This window comes from Uncinocarpus reesii, genomic scaffold, assembly GCF_000003515.1.
Source record: "Uncinocarpus reesii 1704 scaffold_1 genomic scaffold, whole genome shotgun sequence".
Taxonomy (NCBI): Eukaryota; Fungi; Ascomycota; class Eurotiomycetes; order Onygenales; family Onygenaceae; genus Uncinocarpus; species Uncinocarpus reesii.
Window position 1 is genome coordinate 1,472,679 of NW_003052500.1, and position 26,717 is coordinate 1,499,395.

At 52.2% G+C, this 26,717-nt stretch overlaps 5 protein-coding genes across 5 annotated transcripts; 1 reads left to right on the forward strand and 4 right to left on the reverse strand.

Annotated features, from left to right (window-relative positions):
* Positions 1-800: 800 nt before the first annotated feature.
* UREG_00695 (uncharacterized protein) lies at positions 801-5,470 on the reverse strand (the record flags this gene model as incomplete). The annotated part of the gene is made up of 3 exons (XM_002541135.1): positions 801-4,679; positions 4,865-5,034; positions 5,296-5,470. 3 exons carry the CDS (start codon positions 5,468-5,470, stop codon positions 801-803), a joined length of 4,224 nt encoding a protein of 1,407 aa, XP_002541181.1.
* An 810-nt stretch (positions 5,471-6,280) lies between these two features.
* On the reverse strand, positions 6,281-12,048 carry UREG_00696 (uncharacterized protein; the record flags this gene model as incomplete). The annotated part of the gene is made up of 3 exons (XM_002541136.1): positions 6,281-11,826; positions 11,952-11,989; positions 12,029-12,048. 3 exons carry the CDS (start codon positions 12,046-12,048, stop codon positions 6,281-6,283), a joined length of 5,604 nt encoding a protein of 1,867 aa, XP_002541182.1.
* A 682-nt stretch (positions 12,049-12,730) lies between these two features.
* UREG_00697 (uncharacterized protein) lies at positions 12,731-15,532 on the forward strand (the record flags this gene model as incomplete). The annotated part of the gene is made up of 9 exons (XM_002541137.1): positions 12,731-12,734; positions 12,792-13,328; positions 13,381-13,444; positions 13,599-13,640; positions 13,692-13,939; positions 13,991-14,023; positions 14,072-14,382; positions 14,442-14,661; positions 15,198-15,532. 9 exons carry the CDS (start codon positions 12,731-12,733, stop codon positions 15,530-15,532), a joined length of 1,794 nt encoding a protein of 597 aa, XP_002541183.1.
* Positions 15,533-16,892: 1,360 nt separating this feature from the next.
* On the reverse strand, positions 16,893-19,899 carry UREG_00698 (uncharacterized protein; the record flags this gene model as incomplete). The annotated part of the gene is made up of 2 exons (XM_002541138.1): positions 16,893-18,453; positions 18,527-19,899. The coding sequence occupies 2 exons, from the start codon at positions 19,897-19,899 to the stop codon at positions 16,893-16,895; spliced, it is 2,934 nt and encodes a 977-aa protein (XP_002541184.1).
* A 2,759-nt stretch (positions 19,900-22,658) lies between these two features.
* Positions 22,659-22,880, reverse strand: UREG_00699 (uncharacterized protein; the record flags this gene model as incomplete). The annotated part of the gene is made up of 1 exon (XM_002541139.1): positions 22,659-22,880. One exon carries the CDS (start codon positions 22,878-22,880, stop codon positions 22,659-22,661), a length of 222 nt encoding a protein of 73 aa, XP_002541185.1.
* Between the last annotated feature and the right edge of the window lie 3,837 nt (positions 22,881-26,717).

Sequence of the window (26,717 nt, forward strand, 5' to 3'; positions counted from 1 at the left end):
AAAAAAAAAAGAGAAATAATTCTATGAGAAACGGCTCTGGAAGGTGTGTTGAGACGTCGAGATTTGATTCTTGACGAACGCTCCGTTGGCGTTGCGCCGACGGCGGCCGAAGCGATGACGGACTTTGGGTTGCACTTCGGCGGGTGTCTCACGGCTTTATGAATATAGATAGAACGATGCATATCTTCTGGGCATCTCAACCACAAAGAGGCCCGAGTAGCACAAAATCATCTTTGTATTTTTTTCAGCTGTTAAAAGATGGAAATCCATCCACATTCAGCTTTCTATTAAAAAGGCCTTCTAGATCCAGATACATGAACCCACCGCACACCACAAAATCTCCATAAATATACATCATGAGCTCATCGTATCTGATCCAGAAGAGAGTAGAGTTGTGTCTATAAAACTGAGGAAAAAAGCAAGCAAAAATCGAACCGTCCCCAACCGTGCTGGAAGTATTTGCACCAAAGTCCACGAATTCCAAACAACGCCATCCGCTGATATGGACTGCGATATATGTACTGAAAACGCCAGAATGTACCTGCAAACCCATCTTTTATTGTGAAGTCAAAAAAAAGGAAAGAAAAGGTAGGTATTTCTCACTGGAAAGGAAATAAAGCCGTGGGTTGACTAGAGCAAACCCGGATATCTTTTGTTAAGAAGAAAAAATCGAAAAATCAAACACGATTTAAAATGTCTATGCAAATGGGGTATATTGAAATCAAACCACAGCGACCATTCCAGTGGAGACCCACAAAACGCACACAGAGGCAGAGCCAGTACTATCACGCACTGATCACTTAAGACGGGTTACCACCGGTGACGAGCTCGACCACCTTGCTAGCAACGGCAGCAGGATAGCCACGAGAGAGCATCTCCTGAACAACAGCAGATGCACTCCGCCGATCCTCAACCGCCAAGTACGCACGAGTCATGGCTTCATACGTGCTCGGTTCACGCTTCTGCATCCCGATGCTCTCATACACATCCTTGGCATTGGCGACGTTGCCCTCAGCTGCCCAGCCGTGAATTAGAGTGTTGGCGATGTACGGTGTCATTTCAACGCCTCGGGCTTTCATATCTTTCAGAAGTGCCGGGGTGTCGGCGACGTTGTGGTTCGCAACCATGGCTTCGAACAGCGCCTGGTAGAGGCAGGGTTGAGGTTTAGCAGCGCCGCTGGCGAGTGCGGAATCGAACGTACGGCGAGCGCCTTCCATGTCATGTAGGACGCATCCCTTTGCGTGAACTAGAGATGCGTAGTGCACGCCTTCCGGCTGCTGACCAGTGGATCGAATGGTTTCGAGAAGACCCTCTGCGGCTTCCATATTCACCGGCTCTAGTGAAGCATAAGCGTCGATGAGGAGCTTATAGGTGTGCATCGTCGGCTCAATATTCTTAGATTTCATCCGTTCGTAGTAAGTCAGGACCTTTGATCGATCACGCTTGGTGTTAAGGAAATACTGGATGAGCGAATTATAAGGTGCTGGTCTCGGCTTATAATTAGGCATCGATTCCATCTCGTCAAACATCTCCTCGGCGAAGCGTTCGTCGCTGACTCTGCAGAGCGCATTCACGATCGTGCCGTAGGTCACACTGGTCGGACGGACACCATTGGCACGCATCTCCGCAAAGTAGAGAAGGCAGTCATCAATGCGACGAGCTTTACCGAGTTTCCCGATCAACGCGTTATACAAAAACGACGTGGGTTCAACTCCCTCAGACATGGCCCGGTGGAAGATTTTTACGGCTTCCGTCGCCTCGTCGAATGTCTTGGTGGACTCCTTCAGGGTGGTGATGTAGAGACCAAAGGTGTTAGCCGAAGGTGCGGCTCCAATGTTCAATAGTTCTTGGTGATATTTCGCAGCAAGGCCGCGTTCACCGGCAGTCAGACAAGCTGCGACCATTGCGTCGAGAATTGACGTCCAGCCATACTTGACAGCGCCGTATTGGGGAATTAGAGGGACATCATGTCTTGCCATCCCCAGAATTTCATGCACGAGATTTGTACGATGGCACTTGGCAGCAGCAGTGATAAGTTTGGCGTATGTGATATATCGAGGATGTCTGCCAATACGGCGCATGTTTCTGAATTTGATCATTGCGGTGTTGAGATGATCCTCAGCCCGTCCGCGAGTATTCTCGAGCTCTTCAGCGATGATAGAGGAGCCACGGAAATCGGTTGAATGAGCATAGGGGTCAAAAGAATCCTCTGGCTTCAGGGCCGGGGAAGCTTTTGGTGCAGGGGAATACTTTGGCGACACAAAGGTCGGCCTTGCTGGGGCTTGTGTGAAGCTCTGCCACCTGCGCAACAAATCGGGGCGTGCCGGGCTGATTTTTGAGACACCTTGATCCAGAAGCTGTTTTGTGTGCTGGTTGATTGGCAACCCCGTGGACATTGCCAATTCAAGCATGTGAGCGAAACGAGCAGGGTGTGCCGCATCGAATAGGGGAGATCCATTGACGATCATGCCAGCTTGGACTTGGAGCGCGAGGTTGAGGTCGTGGACGCTAAGCTGACCAATCTCGCTAGGGCCGAGGCTGGCGATGGCATGCTCTGCAATTGGAGATACCAAGCCACCATTTTCGACCATAGCCCAGATCAGAGTCATGGCGGCATGCGCTGTGATGACTGGGGAGGATCGCATGAGAACACGACCGAAGAGGTCAATGGCTTCATCGATCTCTTCGCGGAGCTGAGATGGATCCTTTGGAGCACCGTTCCTGATTTTAGCGAACATGTTGCGGGCTTGACTAAGGCCTTCGTCGATCTGGCCACTTCTCAAAAGGGCAACGGTATACATAGCCGTCGGCTGGATGAGGTCCGCGTTGACATGATCGCTGGTGGCTAATATAGCCCATTGAGACTTGGCCGAGACGAGATCACCCTTCCGGATGTGCATGGCCATCATGGCGACGACAGGGGTGTTCTTGCTCGGTTGTTTCGTTAACAAAATATCGTACGCTTCGGAAGCAACGGCAGACTCCCCTGCATCTGCGGCCATGACGCAGATCTTTGAAACAGCAGATTTCAGAGCCTCTCCGTCGAGACGGGTCTTAGCGGTTTGAAGGGCCTCAGCGAATTTGCCGGCCATAACTGAATACTGGACCAAGCCATCTTTCACAATGACGTTTTCGACAGCGGCAAGTCTCTGTTCGCTATTCTCAACTCCATCGAACGAAGCTCTGATTTTGTCGGAGAATCGCAGAGCTCCTTCGTTTTTACCGCAGACCATGTAGGCTTTGACCACAGCAGCGTAAACTTCACCGTCTCTTCTGTCAACAATTCCAAAGATTCCATTGTCATCAGAAATGGCCAAGGTTTTGTATTCGTTGTAGCATTCAACCGCGCTCTTCAAATCGCCACTGGTAGCGAACGCATCAATCATCGGAGGAAACATGGCAGCGTGGGGGGCTACTTTATTGGTTTCCATGTGCGCAAATATTTGAATCATCTTGTCAACCTCGCCACGCATAGCACATGCGGTCAGGAGAGCCCGGTAGATGTCGAGAGAAAAGACAATTCCCTGATGACGCGAAGCCGCCAATTTGAAGAGCTTGAGAGCGATGGAGAGCGAATGATCCTCAGTCAAGAGTTGATGCTCTACCTCGCTAGACCGGAAGATGAACTTTCCTGGTTCGTCCATACCTCCATAGCGAATTCGTGCTTGCTCGAGTTTCTGAACCATGTGCTGACAATCCAAGGCACGGGTAGATAGAAGCTGGACAAGTGTCTTGTACGTCTGTTCATCCGGCATGACATTGCGACGAATCATGTCAGAGTAGATATCGAGAACTTTGGGGACGGCATGATAGACGTCGGAATGTAGGTGAATGGCTGCTTGCAGGAGAGCATTATAGGCTCCGATGCTCGGAACCAGGCCATCCTTCAACAGCTTTTCGAAGGCGCCGGGGACTTGCGCAAATGACCCGGCAGAGGCAAGTTCGACAATCCGGTTAGACTCCTCGTTGGGCGTTTGGGCCTGTCTCAATTCACGGACGGGAGTCTTGGGTGTTCTAGGGGCTGGTTCGGCTTCCTCGATGGATGATACGGGTGTCAGCTCCACGCTTGAAGCCTCCCTTGATTCGAGGACCACCGCAGAATCGACGCTTGAAGCAGGACTTTCTGTTAGCTCTGCAGCTTCCTGAATCTGCTGGATTTCGCGAGCAACCGCCTCGTCGACCTTGGCGCTCACATCCTTATCGACAGGGGCGCTCTCGACATTGCGCGCGCTTCGATTTTCACTCAAGCTGGCATGCGAGAGAGCAGCCGCGTCCTGTCCTTCAACTGGCTGTTTTTCAGGTTTATCCTTTTCCTCAGATGCCTTGACCCCGGCCTTCCAGCCAATTCGCTTCGTGAATTGGTATTGTTTCCAGTCCCCTTCGTCCGCCTGCTGTGCCAGCTGCCATGCTGCAAAGTAAGCAGCTAAGCCGGAGTCACCGGCAGAAAAGTTGGACGCAGCATGGCCGGCTTTGGGGCCAGCACTCGAAGAGGAGCCAGAAGCGTTCTGGAACGCACTTTGTAGCTGAGCGGTGCGGGTGAATTTTCCGGGGACGGAGGTGATCTGGTTCAGGGAAGTGGTGGAGGATGCATAGGAGGATTGCGAGGCTGCAACTACCGACTGAGCATAGCCATGGACAAGGGTCTTGGAGAAGGTTTGACGCGCGAGGTGTGTAAATGGCTTAAAAACCATTTATCTAATTGGGTGCCTCTCCAGGTTGAAGAGGAGATTCTGCGGTGCGGGAGAATAGTGGTTAGCTGAAGCTTGGGCGGGGGGACCACGGTTGGGGTTGCTCACATCTGCACTCGGGGATAACTGAACTCGCAGGTTCATTTGACGACCTGGAGCCGTCAATGAACGCGCACAAAAAGTAAAAAGAGGTGGGATGGGGAGAGGGGAGGAGTCGAGCAGCGTTGGGCTGCCTGCTGCCTAGTAGTGTGAGATTTTTCGAATCGACTCAGGTGAGGGACGTCCTCTAGTCTGGCTTCAATTTCAGAGGGACGATATTCGAGTGTCCCTTGAGAGAATGGCTGGTCTGGAGAAGTGAAAGTGGAAAAAAGTCAACGCAGGAAGAAAAAGAAAAGGAATATTAAATGGCGATGCCTGCAAGAAGAAGAAGTGCAAAATTACCATCTCCAGTCCCCGGCCGTCTCAGCAATTACGCCGTTTGCTGTCCCGGGGACGTATAAATTACTGTTTCTTACCACAGCCATACTAGATCCAGCAAAGTGGAGTCCCAAAGCCCGGCTCCGATTGGCCAGTTCTGCTCAGGCCATCCGGGCTTTCCGTACCGTACCTCGTGACTCCGTATTCAAAATCATTCGAGGAATCGAGGGCGCAACGCGACAGTCGAAGCAACGAAGAGACACGTCTTCAAGAGACTCGCTGCAGTCGAGATGAAAGAGACTGACTGACTCCCGGGCTGGCTTCCTGTGCCGGGGCCACTGCAACTCCCAGTGCGCACACGACATGGCGATGACTTCACTTGGTCCGGGGCAAGCTCGGGGACATCGGAGCTTCCCTCGCCCCGACCGTTTGATCCGTGGAAAAAGTGACTCACTGCCCCCCGTTCCGAGAAATTATCGGGGCGGCGGAACCCGCTGCCAAATTGGAGCATGCGATCCTGCAATCCGAGCCGATCAGATTTCTTCGCCTTTCATGCAGAGTTCAATTCATGCTCACCACAGAAATCAGGACACAGTGTCAAGTCTGGCTGTGTTTCTCAAATCAGCGGATGGATGCTGCATGCCCATTGTTGTCATCACCCGGTTCACAAGGAATGCCACCGTGGCCCCTTGTTGATTGAACGCAAGACAAAACTCTCCGCCGCTTTGGTCAAAACGCGCAAGACGTCATCGTACGATAAGCTCCGACAAGAGCCCGTGTCGTCGCCGGTTCCCTCCCTTGGGGCACTTCTAGAAGCCCGCCCTTTCTTCGAGGCGCGTGACGACGCGGACTCTTGGGGTCGGGAGTGGAGGCTGAGCGGCATCAGCAGAGCTTTGAGGTTGCATCTTTCTTTCATTATCTAGCTAACGGCGGACTCCATGATACACATGCCCAACTGAGCCTCTGCAGGGATGAGTATGATAGTTATCTCTGATGCTGCTCCAATATCAACCCAATGCTCCATTGTAACCATCCCACCAAATCACTTGTAGAAATCTCGCTCTGAACCACCTCCCAAGATGACCCCAACTTTTATAGAGCCATAACTTGCAATTGAAAACAATAAAAAATATCAACCTGGAAAATCGACCATTCCAAGATGCAACACTATCTTGTCAATACTTGAATGCATTATGGCGCGGACTCGAAAGACTCGCATTCCTCATTACCGCATCAATCGACCCAGAAACCTGCGGCGGTTCTGCCGTCGCTTGCTTGGCCGCAAGAGCCACCGGCGCCGGAATATGCAGGTTCCTCGCAACAATGCTTGCCGGGAGCTCCAGTGACGGGATCGACGAGTCCAGTGTCGCCGGCATGGTGGGGCTAACCTTCACAGACGACGTCGACGGTGGAGCCGCTGGCTTGCTCTTCAAAGCAGCCACCTCCGCATAGAATGCCTCCAGCTTTTCGGTGTTGGAGCAAAATGAGCGCATCTCGTCCTTGATCTGGTCCGTGACGTGGTATGAAGTTTGTGCCGCATCGTTCGCTGCGACCGAGGCGGGCGCGCTGAAAATGCCCAAGGCATCGGTTCCGGGAGTGGCTCGAACGACGGGCGATAGAATAGGGGAGCGGCGGTCCAAAGGGTCAAATGTTCCCGCTCGTGCGCGCGGGAAGTACTCGGATGAACGATCAAACCTGCTGGATTCTTTGAGGCTCGTGGGATTGTGGCTGTTGTAAAATCGGTTGGCAAGCAGGAGAAAGTGGCCCTCATCCGTGATCTGTGCCAGAGCCGCCCCGCTACGATGCACGTATTGGGGAAATTGATAATCAGGTTTGCCCCAGCTATAGATCACGTCCACATCCGCAGGGAATGAACTTTTAGCTTCGAAGTCGAGCACAAAATCAAACTTCTTCAAGATCGCCTTCTGGTAGAACTGATGGTCGGGCACGGCTTGGGAGTTAAAGGACGTCGCAGTGAGAACCGTGGTCACAGGTGTCATTGGCGGCTCAACCTTCAGCCTGATAGGATAGGGACGCCGGAATATCTGTCGTTCAACAATCGATGAGGCTTCAGATATCGGCAACTCGACCAACTTCAACCCATACTTTTCCGCTGTTCCCACCCAAGACATGATGGCATCTTCCACAAGCTTAGGCGTAGCATTCATCCAGCTCAGCTCAATATGGAAACAGTTTTCCGGGTTATGGATCCTGTCATAGTGGAGGTCAATGATTTCCGGTCGATCTGAACGCTTGCGAGGATCGACATCATATTTCATTGATTTAGAGAGAGAAACTGATGGCCTGGCTCGGCCGGATTTAGCACCTGGGACCTCAAGTCTGTTTCCGGTTTCATCAACGCTCCTCTCTGATCTCGCACGGGCGCTTGACAAGGTATCCTTTATACTTTCACCCATCGGTGTATTTGGGGTTGATTTGTCCACTTTACGTGGTTGAAACCAGCCGCCGGCTCTCGATTCTGGACGCGCTACTCTGTATTCATCAGCAATTTGGTAAAAGTAATTGCCATCCCTAAAGTTATGCCGCCGTTGAACATGATGGAACAACCCATGCTTCATCAGCTCGTTTCCAAATTCAACGGCTTCCTCTCGACTGTCGATGTCGCGGAAATTTTGCATTATCCATGTCGTCAGCTCCATGCCGACAAAGCAGTTGTAATGTAGGCGCCAATGCCATCTTCTATCCATCAATCTTACCCCCTTTTCGCCTTGTATTCTCTGCGACAAAAATGAAAGGGTGATATCGGACCTCCGCAGCAACTCCGAGTCAGGGAGCAATTGAGCAGGACGATTGTCCAGCCCGGGATCCTCTAATAATGATCTGTCAAGCTCGGCAGCAACAACGACGGAAGGGTCGCTCGTCTGGTACATTATATTGAGTGGGTTCTGATCCATAATCTTGCGGGTGGAAGACTGAAAGCGTTTCTCCTCAGGTGCTATATACCTGTGTCGTTGCCACATTTGGGTTAGTTTGTAAATTCCAAGCAAATGGATTTCTTCTTCGTTGTCTTCATGAGCTGACGATATCTGTCGTCTTGCATTTAGCGGTACCTGAACTGGTATCAAAACAAATCTCGTTCGCCAGAACCGCAGTTGCCTGATAGAGCTGGTTATATGATCCCGATGGCCAGCAAGGTATGCATCGGCGAGGTTCCAATTATACTCTTCCGGGGGAACGCTTAGAGGTAGGGTGCTTTTGCAATATTGAGCACTCAGAATGGTCTTGACGGCGGGACTATAGCTTATCGCATCATTCAATTCATCGGTGGGAAATCCATTGAGCGGCCTGCGAGTAAACTTTGTAACCTCAATCTCGCCTCCAACGTTTACGATTCTGTGAATAACATTGCCCCTCGACATGACAACCGTGGTTCCATCCTCCGAGAGTGCTTTGGTGTCGAAGATATTGGAGTAACCTTGAGGGTGCTCTTCAACTCGTTTCCCCACTACTATCTGAAACCCATGCGACAGTCGCAAAGATATCATATCGCACAGAAGCATTTCTCTTGTTTTAGGTGCTCCGGAATCAGAATCCTCGTTCCGATAGACCCTGTATGGGGTCTGGAGAAAATTCGAAGTCAATTCAAATTCCGTAGGGAGCTCTTCGGTTGTTAGGGGTAATGATGCTGGTGATTTCAAACTCTTCCACCTGACAGAAGTCGTCTTTGGCATCCTGGGATATATGTGGTGCCAACGGCCAAACCAACTTGAACGTGTCGGCCAATGCTTCGGTGGATTCCAAGGATTGACGGACCGTACCCAAGGAGAAAGTGCATCTGTAGCGGGAATAGTTGGTGGTGAGGTGGGATCACCACCACTAAGCAAATCTAATCTCCTTCCAGTCCTCTTTATAAGCTGGCCCCCTTGATTGTCGTGTTGCTGCAATGCGTCGTGTCGATTTTCTGATGCCTGGGGAGAGAATGATCCCTCAACAGGCGGCTCTGCATTGCTCCCTTCCCCACTTCGTCGGGTTGGTTTGATCAAAATCGGCCGTGACGGTGTCATTGTCTCGTTGTTGCTAGTTACATCAGCGATCGACCATTCCGCTCTTGGAGTAAGCGTGCCTGAACTAAGAGGGGAATTAGGAGTATTTGTGGTAGACACTTCGGATGCAGGTTCTTCAGGGGTCTTTCCACCTGTGGTTGGCAAAGCCTGAGCATGTTCAGTCCTTATTGCAGTACTCGCTTGCGCTCTTGGAGCAGCAGGTCCAAGGCCACGGAGAGCAAAACTGATAGAGCGAGATATCCGCGGAACAATTAACTTTGGCTTCGGTTTTATGCTGGGTTTCCTCGCTGGTTTAGGAGTTATTGGAGCGGTTGGATTCGGTGTAACTGGCCTTTCTTCTTCTATCTTTCCATACCTCAGATGAGGCTGGTTAAAAGGTGATGCGTGACGGCCATCGAGTTCTTTCAAGTCCATAGCCGATCTTCGCTTTAGCTGTTCCTGTTGAAATTGGGTATTGGTTTCGACTTCAGGGGCTTGGTTCGCTTTAGATCGCCTCCGCGAACGTTTCTGCTTAGGATGAAGGTGGAAGATGTTTCGATCATAGGAATCCATCCACTCTAGCAACTCCGTGCGCTGCTTAGCGTCGGGTGGTAGCATGCTCTTTTTTGAATCTTTGATGTTGTACATGAACGATTTAGGTCTGAAACCATCGCCCGCCTGGGATCTGTATGACGAATCCGGCGACGGGCTGTTGCCAATAGATGATTCAAGGGGAGCAAGGTTACTGAGGCGTTTTTCAGGGCCGGACGAGGCAGACATATGAGGAATGGATACATTGGATTGTTCGCTTTCCATGACACCCATCATTTGTATTTCATACATTCTCACTTTGGGAACGAAGGGCTGCGAATGTTTCGTTATGGTACCCATTGCGGGGGCCATTGTAGATCCTTTGTTTGCCGCCGCTCGGCTAGCGCGGTCCAGTCGAGGGTCCCAAAAGGAGATATCGATCCAATGTGGAATACCGTATCCCCATTCCTCTTCTTGAATGCTGCCTTCACTACTTCTCAATGCCTGATCGGACAATGCGCTTCCTGGCCTATCAAGAGGTGTCATGCGCGGGGCAGAAAGAGTCGTTGACATCCGACGATGTTCATAAGGTGCAAGGCGGGATGAAATAGGCCTACCAGGTCGGCGAGAGGTGTCACGGGGGAGCTTATACTTGAATAGCGGTACGGAATGAAGCGGCATAGGACTGAGGCAAATGAGATCTATGCCGATAGCTCGGCTAGTAAGCACATCCGAAGTCAGGGATAGTATGTTAAAAGGGACCTCAAAGACACCCGTGCCCGGGGTAATAATGACGATTGACGTCCCGGTTCTCACCAAATCACGACCAATATGTTCGAATGCAAGATAGGAAGACGCAACATGGATAGCCTCCAAGATGTTCCCTCGTAGAGCTGAAGTGGGACGCCCAGAGATTTTGGGAGGGCACTCATCGGTGAATCTTGGAATATCTTCTGCTGCTATTGATGTTTCAGGAAAATAGGGCGGGGGTATCGAAACATCTCGTAAAAAGGTACGGAATTCCTTTTTAATGGAGTCCAATATCTTAGTCCATTGCCCACTGGGCATGTCGTTGACGACAACACGATAAAAATCCTGGGTCCGCGGTGTCGATTCATCCGGACCACGGTTCAAAAAGCTGCCACTCAGGGACGCGGGTCCGGGCGCAGGGGTCGCCGAGTCGTATTGGACTCTTGTGAACAGCACGATAGTTACCAAGTGGTGTGCATCAATATTCGCCCATCGTTTGAATACTTCTGGCAGCATACTGTTGATTACCCGGCTGAACATGATATCACCGGTGCCTTCAGAGTCAAAGTCCCACATTTCTTTGGACATTTGGATGAATAGAACGAAGCGAGCCGACTCACTCCGGAATATAGGAATAGTTTTTGGAGAAAAATAAGCGGACATGGCCTTTTTGCCACCGCAATAAACCGATTTTACTGACGCCTTGATGCTGCCCATGAAAAGAATCTTCTGGCCTTTATACATGGGTCGGTTGACAAGCTCTGAAGAGGTCAGCCTCCACATATCTGAGCGAAGGAGGAACTGGTCGCGGAAGACAAATTCCACGTGGGATGCTGCGCATTGGGCGGCGTTCTTGACTGTAAGATGGACTTGGGTACGGTTCTTAAAGCCAAAGGCATTCGCAACATGGTTGGCAACTGATATCTGCAGATTCGGATGCCGAGCCTTAATCTCTGGCGGGAACGGTTTGACGATAAATAGAAACTTCCCAGATATCTTCTGCTGGCGAACTCTGCCATCAGCTCCGTAGACCGGTTTCGAGGCGCTACCTGTACCCCACCGGGGGCCCATGTAGCCAGCCTCATCGTGAAAGTACCTGCTGCTGGCCTGTGAATGGTCTTCCGGTGCAGGTGAGACTTCTACCAGAAAACCGACCTTTAGGCCAAAATCAGGTAACGCCTGGAGGTTGCAGAGGACCTCCTCGCGGGAAAAGGTCTCATCATGGACCCAGAGCGTGCAGGCCAGTTTGGCGGGGCTTCTGGGTGAGTGGTGAGAAGAGCCGGGCCTTGTATGATCTATTCTCGAGTCCTGCAGGCTAGCTACCGTTGCCCGCATAGAAGTCGGTTCAGCAGCAGCTGGATGCAACTGCTTCCGCTGCTGCCCCCTTAGTGACGCAGTCTGAAGCATTTCGCTAGCAAGGTGCTCCTCGAGGCAGCCTATTCAACCAGTAGTACTAGTGCATATTCAGCAAGACCCCATACTGTAAAAATAAATCCATTGGAAGCAACCAGGGAGCAGAAATGAGTTGGGGTTGTTGAAAGTGAGGTTGTCTCTCTCTCACTTTCATGTTGCGACGAAAGCGGAAGCCATGTCAGGTGACTGTGCAAACTGTACAAACATGTGGCACCGCCATCTCACCAGCCACCCCAAATATGCATGCTTAGTAACCAGCCAGAGTGCAGCTCGTTTGACAAGACATTTGAATGCAGTCAAGGACGTTAACAGGTGTCTCTTAGCCAGGTTGATGATGGTATGTCATCATCAAATATGGCTGCACTGTTTCTTCACTTATACCACTGACTAAATATGTCAAAACACAGTTTCGTGCGGATGCCAAGAGGGCTGATGGATCAAGCCTCCACCAAGAGAAGCTTAGCTGGAGACAAGCAGCTGTGAAGCTTCACCGTCAGGGGAACAGAGACTCTGTATCTAGGACTGATAACTACAGCTTAGAACAAACAGCCTCAGCAGGAATAATAATGGTATATCACTCTGCCTTTGCCAGCAATCAATAGATCCGCCTGGAGCGCTGCCATTCACACGCTAGGGGGCTTTGAGCCTGTGGGCCTGTGACACCTGTTCAGCTTCAAACTGGCAAGGAAACTAACTAACTAGTTAATCAGAACAGCTGGTTGATTAACGGCCGCAGCCACACTTCATCTGCTGTTTCAGTTGGACATGGGTTGAAGCCACACCCTTGTTTATCTACCTTCAAGAGTAGACTAAATAAATTCCCTTCATGACCCCCCTGACTTTAGCCTCACAGCACTGTGGCAGATACAGGGTGATTCAGCGATTGCATCCACCTCTTGATCTCAGACCCGGCCTTCACCACAAACCATGCGTAAGTAGGCAATCACCTCCGGACTCCTTGAGACACTGCGACTGAATCATGTTGCAGATATCTACCGTCGACAAGCCAGGAATATCGCCTGGTACGATGAAGACGGCGAGCCTCCCAGCCGGAATCCCTTCAAGAAATTTAGAGCACGACGACCCACCCGCAGGACTGACTCCTTCGCCGTCAGATCAGAGTCTGACGCGATATCCATGAATGAATATACGAGAAGAGAAAACATAGCCGACGACTTGCAACACCTACCGCACCCGAATACCCTTCCCGTCCCGTCGTCTGCTGGAACTGACGGAACTCGTGTTGACGGGGCCCTCACTGGGATACCGTCTGGTGCGGATTCGATGCACAGCGCAGTCCCGCTGCAGAGACCAGAGACGGGAAATAGCTCCTTGGGGAATCAACCGATCAGGCGGAGAGGTACGAAAGCCGAGCAGAGCGAAACCCCAAACGAAACAGTGATGGAGGACCCGGAATCACTAGGTGCCAAGGATAACAAGCAGAAATACACGTTTGTTGGACAGTTGAAGGCCACTCTGTTGAACTCCTGGGTGAATGTTTTGTTACTGGCTGCGCCGGTAGGAAGTAAGGCTTTGCCCATTTCGCATATTCCGAATCTTTCATTAACTCGAGACAGTAATCGTGCATCATATCCACCTCGATCCTATTGTGGTATTCGTGGTCAACTTTGTTGCAATCATGTACGATTTAGATCTATGGGATAGAAAGGATGGCTCGTTTGCTAATCGGAATCCAGCCCGCTTGCGGCCCTGTTGGGTTATGCAACAGAAGAGATTGCCATGAGGTATTTATGCCACATCTGGCATATGGACATTGGCATTAACTTTGTCACAGGACTGGAGAAACGGTGGGAGGCCTCCTCAATGCCACATTCGGGTAAGTAGCCAAACGAGTCCCAAGCACCTCTGCATCGTTAACGCGCTGCAGAAATGCCGTTGAGTTGATCGTATCGATTCTGGCCCTTTTCAAAGACGAGATCGTTATTGTTAAAACTTCCCTGATCGGAAGTATACTGTCGAATCTGCTTTTAGTCATGGGGATGTCCTTTTTCCTTGGAGGGTTCAACCGCATCGAACAGAATTTCAACTTGACCGTCGCCCAAACCGCGGCCAGTTTGCTCGCCTTGGCCGTTGGAAGTCTGATTATCCCGACTGCATTTCATGAGTGGTCCGAAGGTAGGCTACCTGGGTTTCACGAGTATGGGGCTACTTGCTAATGTTCATCAGCCGGTGAAAATGGGATTGCTCCATTGTCACGAGGTAGGTTGTTCTCGACTTTCTTCAAAATGGCATACTAAATCAGCATAGGAACGAGCATCATCCTTTTGTTCGTATACGGATGCTATCTTTTCTTCCAACTGAAATCTCACACGGAAATGTACAACAAGCCGAGCGAAAAGGTCGCCAGGCGAAGAGAACAAATTGAAAGCGGAGATGCTATCAAGGGGATTGCGCAGATCGGCGCTGGGATATCTGCAAGTATGGGCGGGCACAACGCGCAGAGGGTGCCGATACACACTCCAGAGGAGGAGTCGGAGGAGCCAGAACTCCATCTTTTCGTTGCTCTGTTCACGCTCGCGGCATCTACCGCATTGGTAGGAGTCTGTGCTGAGGCACTGGTATGTACTTGCCTCTGGCTGCAAATGCGGGTATAAGTATTGACCTGGCATATATGAAGGTTTCGTCGATTGACGCCATCACAACGCGAGGCCACATCTCTGAAACATTTGTCGGGTTGATCCTGCTGCCCATTGTCGGGAATGCCGCAGAGCACGCTACGGCGGTTACCGTCGCGGTGAAGGACAAAATGGATCTGTCCATTGGCGTCGCCGTTGGATCGAGTATGCAGATTGCCCTATTGGTTCTTCCATTGATTGTTGTGATTGGATGGATTGCAGGTGCGTTTTCCATCCGCAAGGAATCATTGATATAGTTATGCTGACGTCGCTGGCAGGCAAGGACAACATGGCAAGTCCCTCTTCTGGGAGGAAATAAGGAGTCACTGATAACCCATTCATACAGACGTTGTACTTTGACGGATTCCAGGTGGCTGTGCTCTTCGTGTCTGTCCTTTTGGTACGGGGTATTCCAGCGCCAGACTCGCTGCCTCTGCTGACTCGAGGTGTTTCAACAGGTCAATTACCTCATCCAAGACGGCAAATCACACTGGCTGGAAGGAGTGTTGCTGATGACATTATACCTGATCATCTCTGTGGCTGCATGGTAAGCTATCCTTTTGAGCGGCGGATCAGATTTCAAACTAAAACGGCTCGTCATAGGTTTTACCCTGCGAAATCCGACCCAACCGGAACCGGCTCTTCTTGACATTGTTGTATTGATCCCATGGCAAATCCCTCTTTGAAGGTACCCGTCATTGCAGCCCATGCCCAGTATTGAATTATTGATAAATGTTTGATATTTCCCCGGTCTAAAGCCAGATCACCAAATCGGCAACCGATCTCAACCGACAACCGCCAAAAAACACAGCCCATCAAACCCCCCTCCCCCTCAACACGCCCAGTCCCGCTGCTGCTCAAGGTCCCCATCGCCAAAAACGGTCTCGGCAAGCCAGAACCAATCCACATCCAATCTCTATACCCGGCCGATGTCCCTCAAACTACCTTGCCAGTTGATCAGACGACAAAGCTATATTCGTCACTCGGAGACCAGATTGTGGGCCACGGAAAGGCAGGATTCAAAACGGGTTCCCCCAAAAGAAAAAGACGATTCGAGACCTTGCGGGAAAGCAGGGTTTCGGCGGGAAGTTAGCTCGGGCTGAGGTTTCGGTCGGCGACGTTCCGGCCTTGACGCGAAGGAAAGCCGTTTGATAATAGTAATAATAGTAGCATGTGCAAGGTAGTTACTAGAAAAACCATAAATTCCATGTGATGGTGCGGTTAGCGAGGATTCGGAATGAGAATAATACAGCGCCTGATCTCTCTCTCTCTCTCTCTCTTTCTCCCGCGATCATCTCCCCGCAAAACCTAATTCGGGACAAGGTGGATAAAAGGGGGAAAAAGGATTATCATGACGACGACGACGACGATGCCAGTAGCAGTAAATCCAGAGAGAGGCAGCTGATCGGGATCAGATGTTTCAAATGCACAAGAAAAAGGTTTCGTCTGGGAATCCCTGCTAACCAGCCAGGGCATCTCATGTCGGTCATCATCCTTGCTCGTCTTGTTCTTTCTTTTCCCTCTTCTAGGCTACTCCCTAGCTATCTCCCAGCACTCGACCCTTTCCCCGATTCTCGCCTGTTGAACAGAAAACGGGTTCGGGAACCTGGGCGGAACTTTTGCTGTTCATCTCGGCTAAGCTGTTTGAGCCGAACCATGGGGCGGGGAGGGAACCGATGTCGGTGGGGGAGGGCAACTGCTGATCTAGTGATCATCCTTCTGCTTGTGAAAAAAAGGGAGAGATGGAGGTCAAGTTCCCGCTGTGGGGAAAAAGAGAAAAAGAGAAGAGAAACTCGGCTTGTTTGTTCCCGTTTAGGTTTTTTTTTTCTCTGTTTTTCTTGCATTTGAAGGATTTTCGGTGCCGAGCCGGTGGTGTTCGGGATGAGAGGCGGAGGGAGCCGAAGGATATAGATCGTTGTAGCAATGCAATTGAATTGTGTATTCTTCATTCACCACAAGAAAGAGTAAAGAATACATGAACTCATACAGTTGACAGAGCGCTCTGAGAAATAAGTATACATCGCAACAACCATTCAAACAATAACATCAGCCAGATCGCAAAAAGTGAAGAAGAAAGCCGGTCCAGATAGATCCCTTCCGTTCCATCTCCCATTCCCATTCCCATGTCCGTTCCTGTAAAAAGCACAAAAGACAAAGACAAGCGGAGAACAAATAAAAAAAGTGCAAAAGAATTGAGATCTTGCCATCCCAGCACCCCAGGTGTACAAAAGTATGAAAACAAAACAACATGCAAGCAGAGCTTCTGCCGCAGTCCGGCCCGTTTTTTTAGAAGAAGAAAACAAAGGATAATATGCCCTTGACCGATCTCGCCAGCCCATAAGAAAAAAAAAAAATGCACCAGCCCCCATATCGTAGTACACATGAAAAACAAGGGAAAACAATTTTAATCAAACAAACCCAGACCACATCCTGTTTCTCCCTCTTCTTTTCCTTCAGTGGCCATAACCATCCCAAATCATCGTCAACCATCCACTCTGCACACCAGCCTGCGCCATCGCCGCTCCCCTCGACCACTTCTCCACGCCCTCCCCGTCCATAAACGCAATCACATCGTCGCCGCCCAGACTGCCCACCCACGCCGCGCTCGTGCACAAGTCAGGAGGAAGCGGGGACATCATGCGCGACGGCGTGAGGTGCGCGTGGTGATGATGGAGCTGGAGCGCCGGCGGGGGCGCATGGGGCGGCATGGTGGCAAGAGGGGGCATGGGGAAGTTTTGCTGCGCGGCGGCGTTGAGGGCGGGAAGGGATTGTGAGTATGGAGGAGGTGGTGGCTGGCGGGCGCTGGGCCAGGGGTGAAGGGGCTGCAGGCGGTTTGTCGAGGGGAGATACGGAGCGGGTGCCGGCGAGGAGGCGTATACGCCCGACGCTGGGTGTGGAGGCGCGCCGGAAGCTGGTGGGAGGCTGTGGTGGTGGATGGAGGGCAGGTTGTATGACGGCGGTGCTGGAGGGCCTGGGAGATTGGCCCAGCGCTCGGCTTCGATGGGGCGGAGGACGGTGCCATCGTGCCGGTCCGGTTCTCTTGGTTCGTGCGACGAGCCGTTGACTGGCACCCAGGGTTCGCGCCGAGGGAGATTGTCGCTGTTTGCCTCTGCCGCGTCGCCAGCTTCGCTCTTGACGTGATTGCTTGCGGCATCGCTGCCGTTGTGTTCGGCGCCGTTGACAGGGGGCGCAACAGGCTCATCGCTGACGCCGTTTGCATCCGGTGCCTGATCCTCTGCAACGCCCATGTCGGACAGCAGCTTCTCCAGCAATCTCAGCTCGTCCGGATTCCCACCGGGCGCCAGTTTACTATTTTCATTGCAGCTGGGCGCCTCCAGCTTCCGTGCCGTCCGCTGGTAGTCCTGTCTCGCCTTTGCAAAGTACGTGTGCAGCCGGTGAATGGTGCGGAACCAACCCACAGCCATCGGGAGCCGCGGTCTCATCGCCCCCAGGATTTCGATCGCCTTGCGGATCTCCGCCTGCCCCTGACCGCCGAGGCCGGGCATGATGTCGGTGGAGCTGGACTTGGAGCAGATGTAACCTTCCTGGTCCATGTGGCTAAAGTGAGCCGCGTAGACGCCCACGAACGCAGCATTGTAGATGGCGAACCCAACCAGCGGCGTCTCCATCAGGACACCACGGTCGTCGCAAGTCTTGACCAGCTCGATCAGATGGCGCGAGGCGCGGAACACTTCCCGGGCGACGTCTCTCCAGAAACCGTCGGGAACATGGAACCGGTCGGGCGGAAAGGATGGCTCGTCCAGCGGTCCCTGCGGGTCCATCGCGCGTAGAGGTAGGAACTGGAGATATGGCCGGTGGAGGACGATGACGGAGAGAAAGTAGATGATGTGCATAAGCGAATACGGAGCCAGGGTGTTCTTGTACATGATGTGAGTATCGGTGTTTCGGGCGCTGTATTGTAGGTTGCGCGGTAGGCCTTCTTGAAACTCGATGAGCAGCTCCTTGAGCCGGTGAAACTGCGATTCGGGATGCCACGGAGGATACTGATCAAATCTATCCCCATAGTTAGCACTTTTGGTTATGATTTGGGGTTGCACAGAGCTGATAGGAAATCTCAAACACTCACCTTCGCCCACCAGCGCAAGACCATTTCGCAATGCTGCCCCAGATGCGTAGAATCCGTATTAATCGGCTCAAAACACATTCTTCGGCACCCACCTCCCAGCGGTCGATTCCATTTTCCGCTCCGTCGCTGCGATGGCTGGCATTCGACCACTGCTTCGGGTCATTCGCCATGCCGTTCGCGCGCAGTTTCAAGTCGTCGACGGCGGCGTGCTGGCGCACCCCGGGAACGGGCATGACGACGCGAGGCTCAAAGCTCTGCGATCGGCGGTTACCGGCATTCTCGCTCAGCCGCGAGGTGCGCACCCGCTCCCCAAACGCAAACGCATTGTCGCTCGGCAGCTGGATCCCCACATCCCGCACCTTGATCATCCGCGGGCGGAGGCGGCCACCGCTAAGACACCGGTCGAGGATGAAACAGCTCCAGAACGTGCGGCGCTTGGTTTCCTGCTCGATGACGTCGTCGGAGTTGTTTGGATCCCGCTGGTCGAGGGTCGAGTGCATGGAGCTGCGGCGCGAGAAGCGGTCGCTATGTTGCTCGGGCTCAAGGGACAGACCCATGGCCTGGGCCAGCCTGACGGCCATGCCGACGTAGATGGACGCGTTGGTGCCGCGACACATGCCCCAGTCGTGCAGGCCGAGCATCAGCAGGCCCTGGACGCGGCTGATGTCCGTGACTGCGAGCTCGGAGCCGTCGTTGCCGACGAGGCGGGCGCGCAGAGCGTTGGCGTAGAATTCCGAGGCGGCGAGGGGGTTGCACGGGCTGACGGGCGAGGAGGGCGAGTGATGCTGGGCCAGCTGCGGGTGGAAGCGAGCCGTGAGGGCCAGGACGCCCAGGAGGATCAGGGGAGACGGCTCTGATCGCGGCGCGGGGCTCTGGGAGTGTCTGCTGGCGGGTTGCTGCTGCTGCTGCTGCTGCTGGTTGGGGTTGGTGTCGGCGGTGGGCGTCGGGTTGGCGGACAGCTGTCGGATCTGCGAGAGAAAGGTGGTGGGATGTAGAAAGGGTAGAATGGTAGCAAAGTGCAGCTGGAACAGGTCAAAGAGGCTCTCCCAGACCTTGACGGTGAGCAGCGCGGCGTCCAGGACGGGAGGGCCGCTGCTCGCCTTGACGTCTTTGGCGTTGGCGACGGCGGCAGCGGTTTTGCGTGAACGGTGGCGCTTGGGGCTCTCCCAGCCGCCGTTGCGCTCGTCGCCGTCGGCCATGGCAGCCAGGTCTCGTTTGGCGGCGGCGGCAGCGCCAGCGGTGCCGGTGGCCGGGGTGGGATAGAGGCATTCGCGGCCTGAAGACTCGCACGCCCGGCAGGTGGTGTCGATGCCCGCGTTGACGCACTTGATCTTGCTCCGCCGGCAGCGGGAGCAAGCAATGCTCGAGCGCATCTTCAGTGCGGGCGGGTCCTTTTTCTTCTCCACGGTGATGGTGGTTGCGTAGGCTGATAGAGACGAGAAGGGAGATGTGTGAGACGTGTAAGATGTGTGAATAGACGAGGAGAACAGCACACAGTCGAGCCAACTGCAGCGAGATTAAGTAGAGCGCGTTTCTCGTTCACGTCGCGGGCATTTCTTTTGGCCCGCGTGTGATACTTGCCGGCGAGATGGCCACACGCTTCGCGGGCTTCCTCGACCAGAGGGAGTTGCCGTGTGACAAAGAGTAACAAAGAGAGAGAGAGAGGGAGAATGTAGAGAAGAAATGGGTATTCGAGGAACAGTCAATCGCAGACAAGGCCGCTGGCTCAGCACAAAGGCAATCCTATCAGCCGGACTTGGATAGACAGCTGGAAGGGATTGTCCTGGTTTCTGATGATCCCGAAGAAAGAAGATAAAACCAAAGAGCCAGCCGCCACAGAGAATGCGCCGGTCAACCTCGTCGTCGCATGCACATGGCGCTCAGTGCGTCCACGTCGGGGCCTCGGGATGAACACCAGGAGGGGAACAGCTATTCGGCACAGACAGAGAGAGAGAGAGAGAGAGAGAGAGGCCGTGGTCAATTCGTCGCAAGGGAGTGGTTATGAAAGATGCCGCGCTCTTCTTTGCTTCTTCTGCTATCAAGCTGCTCGGGAGACGGCAAGAGAAGCTAAATAAGAAGATGCTAGTATCATCCGGGTTCGGAGGATTTGCAAGGTCGTATTGGAACTATCGATTTATTATTTCTTGACAAAGAGAGAGATGCCTGCTCGGTTTGAAATAAAGACCCGGTCTAGAGAACTACAGATGCTGGACTCTTCTCTCTCTCTCATCTACCGAGGAAGACCACGGCCGGCCTCTTGACGGAATCCCGACAGGCGAAAACCCAACTGCTTTTTGGCTGCGCATCCGAACGGCGGCTGGGCGCACCAACAGACTAGGCGGCATGGCTCCGGTTCCTCTGGCCAGCGACGGCCGGGAACAAGGAGCAGAGGCTGTGGGGCAGAGATAGTAGTGAATACAACGGAGAATAACGCCCTGCTAGGATAATTAACGGGCCTGTGCTAAGATCCAGGATGCAAGACGGGGGCCGGGCTGGCGAATATCTACGCACGATTGACCGAGTGCGGGCTGTACAGTGTACTCTACTTGCGGCAGAGATCAAGGGAATCCAATCGGAATACTGTAAAAGACGAAATTCAACGCAGAAAAGAAATGCGCAATCATCCTCGCACTGCCGAGAGTCTTGTAAAAGAAACGAGATCGTCCACAGTGCTTTTCCACCGATCGGCTCGCGCAATGATGGACGTTTTCATCTGTCGTATGACCGCAAAAGACACATCTCTCTCTCTCTCTCTCTCTCTCTCTCTCTCTCTCTCTCTCTCTCTCACACACTCACTCACTCGCGAAATATCCCCGTTCGCCAAGCCGGAAGCCGTGTGTCACTCTCTCTCTTGCTTTGTCCTGCCGTTCGTCCTCGTCGCCGTCGGTGCCGTCGATGAGATCCGCCAAATAGCATCTCACTAACTAACACCTCTTCTGCAGCAGTAACTAACTAGTCAAGCTATTAGCTCCTTCACGTCTTGTCAAAATTATCACCGTCTCTTAAGCTGCCCTCGGTTGTCAAACGAGATACGAGCCGAATCCCAGCCCTTAGCTGCCCAACATATCTCTGCATGCGCCGTCTGAAGGAACCTTTGTTCTCTACCACCACTCCCGATCGGCTGGTGAGTTTCAGGCGACTCTGTCTTCCCCAGGTCCGGCCGGGGGGCCGATCGTGGAGCACCTCTGCGTTAAGCTGCACGTCACTGGGGCGTGTTTGACGAGTTCGAGATCGTCGGTGCTTTTCTTCGTCCGTTTCTTGTGGTGAGAAAGGGACAAGAGGGGGCTGAACAAGGGGGTTTCTGTCTTTGCTCAACTGTTATCGCTTGCTGGCTTCAAGGATGCAGCAGAGCAGGGGAAGGCAGACGACAGAGACGCCCAATAATTGTAGATCCAAGCAACGGACAGTCTATGGGCAAGAATCCTCTCATCTGCTCGGCGTCTAGAGGATGTACAGTAGCTACATAGTGAGAAGATGCCGGATCAGAGCTTGACAGCACTACAAGCACCGCTCTCTCACCGCATCCAAGCCATCTGATAGAAACCCCCGGCTATAATACTCCATCCGCGACGTGACCTCCCAACGACCGTGTTCCTCTCTAGACGCCCATATACATGTGGGCAATGCAAGGTCGCCTTTCTTCCCCGTCCGTGTCCACGCATCCCGCTGCCTTTCTTTCCTGCGTCTCACGCGCCGCTCCTGTGCACTCGGTTCCGGTGGATGCCCGTGGCCACGGGCTGCCGGCGCCTGGTACTCCATACACGTTTCATCTTCCCTTCTTTGTCTTTTGCGCCTTTTTGCCCTCCGGCGTTTTCCTTCCTTTATGAGAAGAGACCTTGCACGGGCTCGAGCTCACCGCACGCACAGAGTTACTTCTCTCGAACGATTCCGTGCATCGAACCCCTGGGCCGCTTTGCAGCAACTGGAAAGCCACCGGCGCCAAAGAGAACCCCCAGAGACAAAGAACTATTACTCCCCTTGTCTCGCTGTCGGTTATTGAGGGCCCTTTAAGAGCAGGGGTTTTGTCTATGTGGGAGATTGCTCCAAAACTGCTACCTTGCTTTACGACCGAAAGCCTTTCTTTTCTTTTTCTTCTTTTTCCCCTTCTCAATTGCATGAAGGATTACTCCGTCTATTTGGTTGAAACCAAACATTTCACCTTCTTGATTTGCCCTCTTCTCCGTGGCGTTCTCCCATCTACTCTGCTGGGTTTCGACTTTATCCCAGCTCCCGCATTCCAGCTGTCAACCATCTCTCTCTCCCCCAGCTCCTGCTGTTCCGTGACCCTAGTCGCTGGATGCATCGCCACGGGCCCAGCCGCCCAAGCACATTTCCGCTCTCGACTCTCTGGCATTTTGTGTGCACATACTGTTGCTCCCAAATCCTTGCGAACCACGAGGTTATCGGCACAACCCTGAAGAGACAGCTCTGCCTCCCCTTCCCTTTCCAAAAAAAATTCGCAAGGATACATGCATCATCCCGCCAAGCGGGAATCGTATCTCACAAGCTGATTATGTCTGACCTGAATAATAAATGCGCGTGTTCCCCGTGAACACCGTATTTCAACATGACCATGAGAAAATTTTCTTTCCAACCGGCCCGCAGGACATGCAGCCGGGTTTTCGGACGCTAAACGAACCAAGCATTGCCGAGGGTCGAATCACAATTTCGCGTTCTTTTGGCTGCAGCCACTCCGGAATACTGGCCAAACAGAAAGGAGCTCGTCAAGTTCACAAAACCCGGCCCGATTCTTTTTGATGCCGAACTGAATTTGCGTCTCGGACCCCATGGCCAACCGTTGAGGCCTCCAAACCCGTTTCCCATCCCACGCTATCAACAAGTCGGTCAGTGGCTGACCGGAAGCGAAGCAATGGCCGATGGCAGCAAAGGAAGAGAGCAAAGGCGAGAAAGGAGAGAAGAAATTTCATTCTCGACGAGACGCCACACGGGGAACCACATGTAACCCCCTAGTGAAGGTAACCCATCTAACCTGAAGCTCCCGCGAGCCATATCCTGCCCATCCATCTCGCTCGCGTAGAAACTGCGCGGGATCTCAGCTTCGTCGCTAAGATTACAGGGCTTCTTGCTGGCCTTTTCCATACCAAAAAATCTGCCAACCAGAACTCATTTTCGCCCGCCAGCATGCAAGCTTATGCTGCTGCTCACCTTGCTTGAATCCCCAATAAGCGGAACGGCCGGCCCAGTCGCTTACACCCAACGCAAAACCCGATGTAAAAGTTGGCCTGGGTAGTCCTCTTCCAGCTTGCTCATTTTCGACGGCTGAATTCTTGTACGAGCCGAGGCGAAGGCCACGCGCAAGCGGAAAAAATATGCAAGGACGTCATCGTGTGTGAAGAAAGTTGGTGTTGGTTTCGAATTCTTCACCTGCGTGCATGATTTGCTTTTGGTCTGCGTGGCGTCAAGAGTCTGATACGATAAAGGTGATCATGATCGACTGATTCTATGTCTTAGCTGTTGGCCCTGAGTTTTTGCTGCTTTTGCATTTCAGGCTCCCAAAAGCCCTTTCCATCATGGTTTTGTGCAACGGAAGCTCTGGGATAAGAGGTTTGTGATAAGATGCATGGCTCCAAGGCTGTCATATACACAACCGATCAAATTTCGAAATGCTGGGTGTGTGCGTGTGCCGCGTGAGCGAAAATTGCAGGTTCATATGGGACTGAATCAGGTCGGTTCATTTATTTTATGGTGTGAACAAGTTGGTTCTAGGACAACGGTCTCTTCGTTTTTTCACGCCGTCTTTCGCCAGGAACTTCTAGATCCGGAGCTTTATCCGTCCGTACGCGCATCAGCCAGCTGTCAGGGGACGGGAAGCCGTCAAGGCGATGGGATAGTTCCATTGCTACCAGCGGCTAATCGCGACATTCGATTGCTACCCTGCTCGAGATGCCAATATCTACCTTTAACAGTACCTTAATATATGGAGGCCGGAATGATTTCCTTATTTCTAGCCCAATCAATGAGCTCCAAATGTGCTGGTTGGTAACAAAAGGACATTTAGTTCCCTCAAGACTTCATAAGAATCCTACCTTTTGATACTGGAAATCAACCCTTTGCGCACGGTTGAAGGCAAAAAAGAAAGAACAGCCTTCTTTGCGTCTTTCTAGAAGGCGAGTAGGCTTGACCGGTTCCACTGACAAATCCGATCCGCAAAGATCTCTTCTCCCCCAAGCCCTGCAAGCCAAGTCATTAGTTTGGTCCAGAGGAAGGGAATGGGGTACCAGATCCTCCGTGTGTTCCCTGCCCACGGACCCCGGGCTAGCCTGGGGTGTTATTGTCCAATCTTGTTGCATGTCTATCTGTTGAGGGGGGCGCAGGGACCAGGGGGTTGAGCTCCTTTTCGATGCCCCCAGCATCCGTAGGGGTTGGCAGTTGGGAATGATATGAGAAAGGATTGGGATTTGGAGAGAGATCATGGGTATCACGGAACTACACGTACCATGCATCGGACCACGCGCCATAATTGCATCAACCTTCACAAGCGGACACACGAGCGGACACGTTTGTCGTAAAGGTTCTAAATGTACGGAGTAAATCAGCGCGGATTAGGGAAGACGGAAATCGTTGATTCCTGTAAGATTTGTCGGTTCGGAGCCTTTTTGGAATCCACGTAACTCGGTTCCACCGACGTTTCCGCCCGAGCTAAAGGGTTCTTGGGGTATGTACGAACGCATGCATATATATGTTCGTGTCAGACATGGAAAAGATATATATACTTGCATGCATCTGTACCTGTATCTACAGGGGACTGAAATGGGTAACGCGCTGTGAGCTGTGTTTTCAAAGGCCATTTGATAATAGTCGTTCCTGATTCTATCAAGAGATCCTTGAACTAAATCGCAGCGATTAATGGTGCTCATATTCCCAAGGTCGAGCGACCTCGCTTGATCTAGACAGACCAAGCAGGGAGTCGAACTGTGCGGGGAAACGGCCCAGACCCTTGATGATTCGCTGTGGGCTGAATATCATTGATGCTAGGGCACCTGGAATCTCGATATGTTGCCAAAATCATTATTGTTTGAGTCAAGGTCTTCACTTGAAGATTCATTGCTAGTGGATCAAGGGTGAGACTTGCGGAAACCTGACTTGCCAAAGGCATCTTGATGGAGATATTGATGTTCTTTGGGTCATTAATCAAAGCAACCGTTGCGCAGAGAGGGGGGCATAGAACTGTGCCCGGTGCGGAGATTTTCAGCACACCATTGCTCCAGGGTGCGTTCTCTAATGTTCAGAAATGGACGAAGCGCAGATAAACTGCAATTTGTGCCCGAGGATAAGCTTCCACATCCGCGAAGCGCCATTGACCTAGAATGCCATTCGATACTGTGTGCTAAAATGCCGTTCCTACAATCTAGTTCAAATTCTCCCGCCACGCTACTGTCTGTCGTCGCCTGTCTTCGCCACGTATCTAGGACGTTGCGATCAGAGGTAGGATAGTGTGGACTCGAACCTTGCCCATCTAACAAAGAAAAGGGCGCACGGATCTCCTGAGGCTGCAACTCTGGCGCGGGAACCATGTAGAACTCGGAGGATTTCCCTTCGTCCTCTTGCAGCTGATAGTAGTATCCACAAAGCGGGTAGAACGACGGCTGTTATTTGCTCGAGATGATTTCAGCAGATGTAAATCATGACGTTTTGTTGAACGAGATTGAAACAATCAACCGTCCTGTTTCGAAGCGATTGACACATCTTGCTGGGGCATCTGAGTTCCACATCCATGGGCCAGGACTGCGGCAGGTTTTGATGACCACTCAAAATTCGGATACCTTTTTTCGTTCTTAATGCCAACATCGGGTTCACGGACACTCGGAACGACCATCGGATCCTAGCTAGCAGTCAATGACTTCGGGCACCCAAGGTTTAAAACTCCGGTTTTCGATGTGGTCGAACAGTTAACTAGTTAGCGTTGTGTAATTCCGAAATAAGGTGCTCAGCATGTTTCTCAAACAGCCCACTGAATAAACCAGACTTCAAATTGCACTTCCTGTAACTAGCCCATCACCCTTGAGAGAGAGAGGTCTGATGCCAGATGGATGTCGTTTCAGTCGGGGGCTGACATAAGCTGGGACCACGTGACAGTGATGCCAAAATTTCAAGCCGCACGATAAAACAGCATCAAGAAAGAAAAGAAGCTCCAGCATCTCGAGAGATTCCAACAGCCCCAGCCACACTG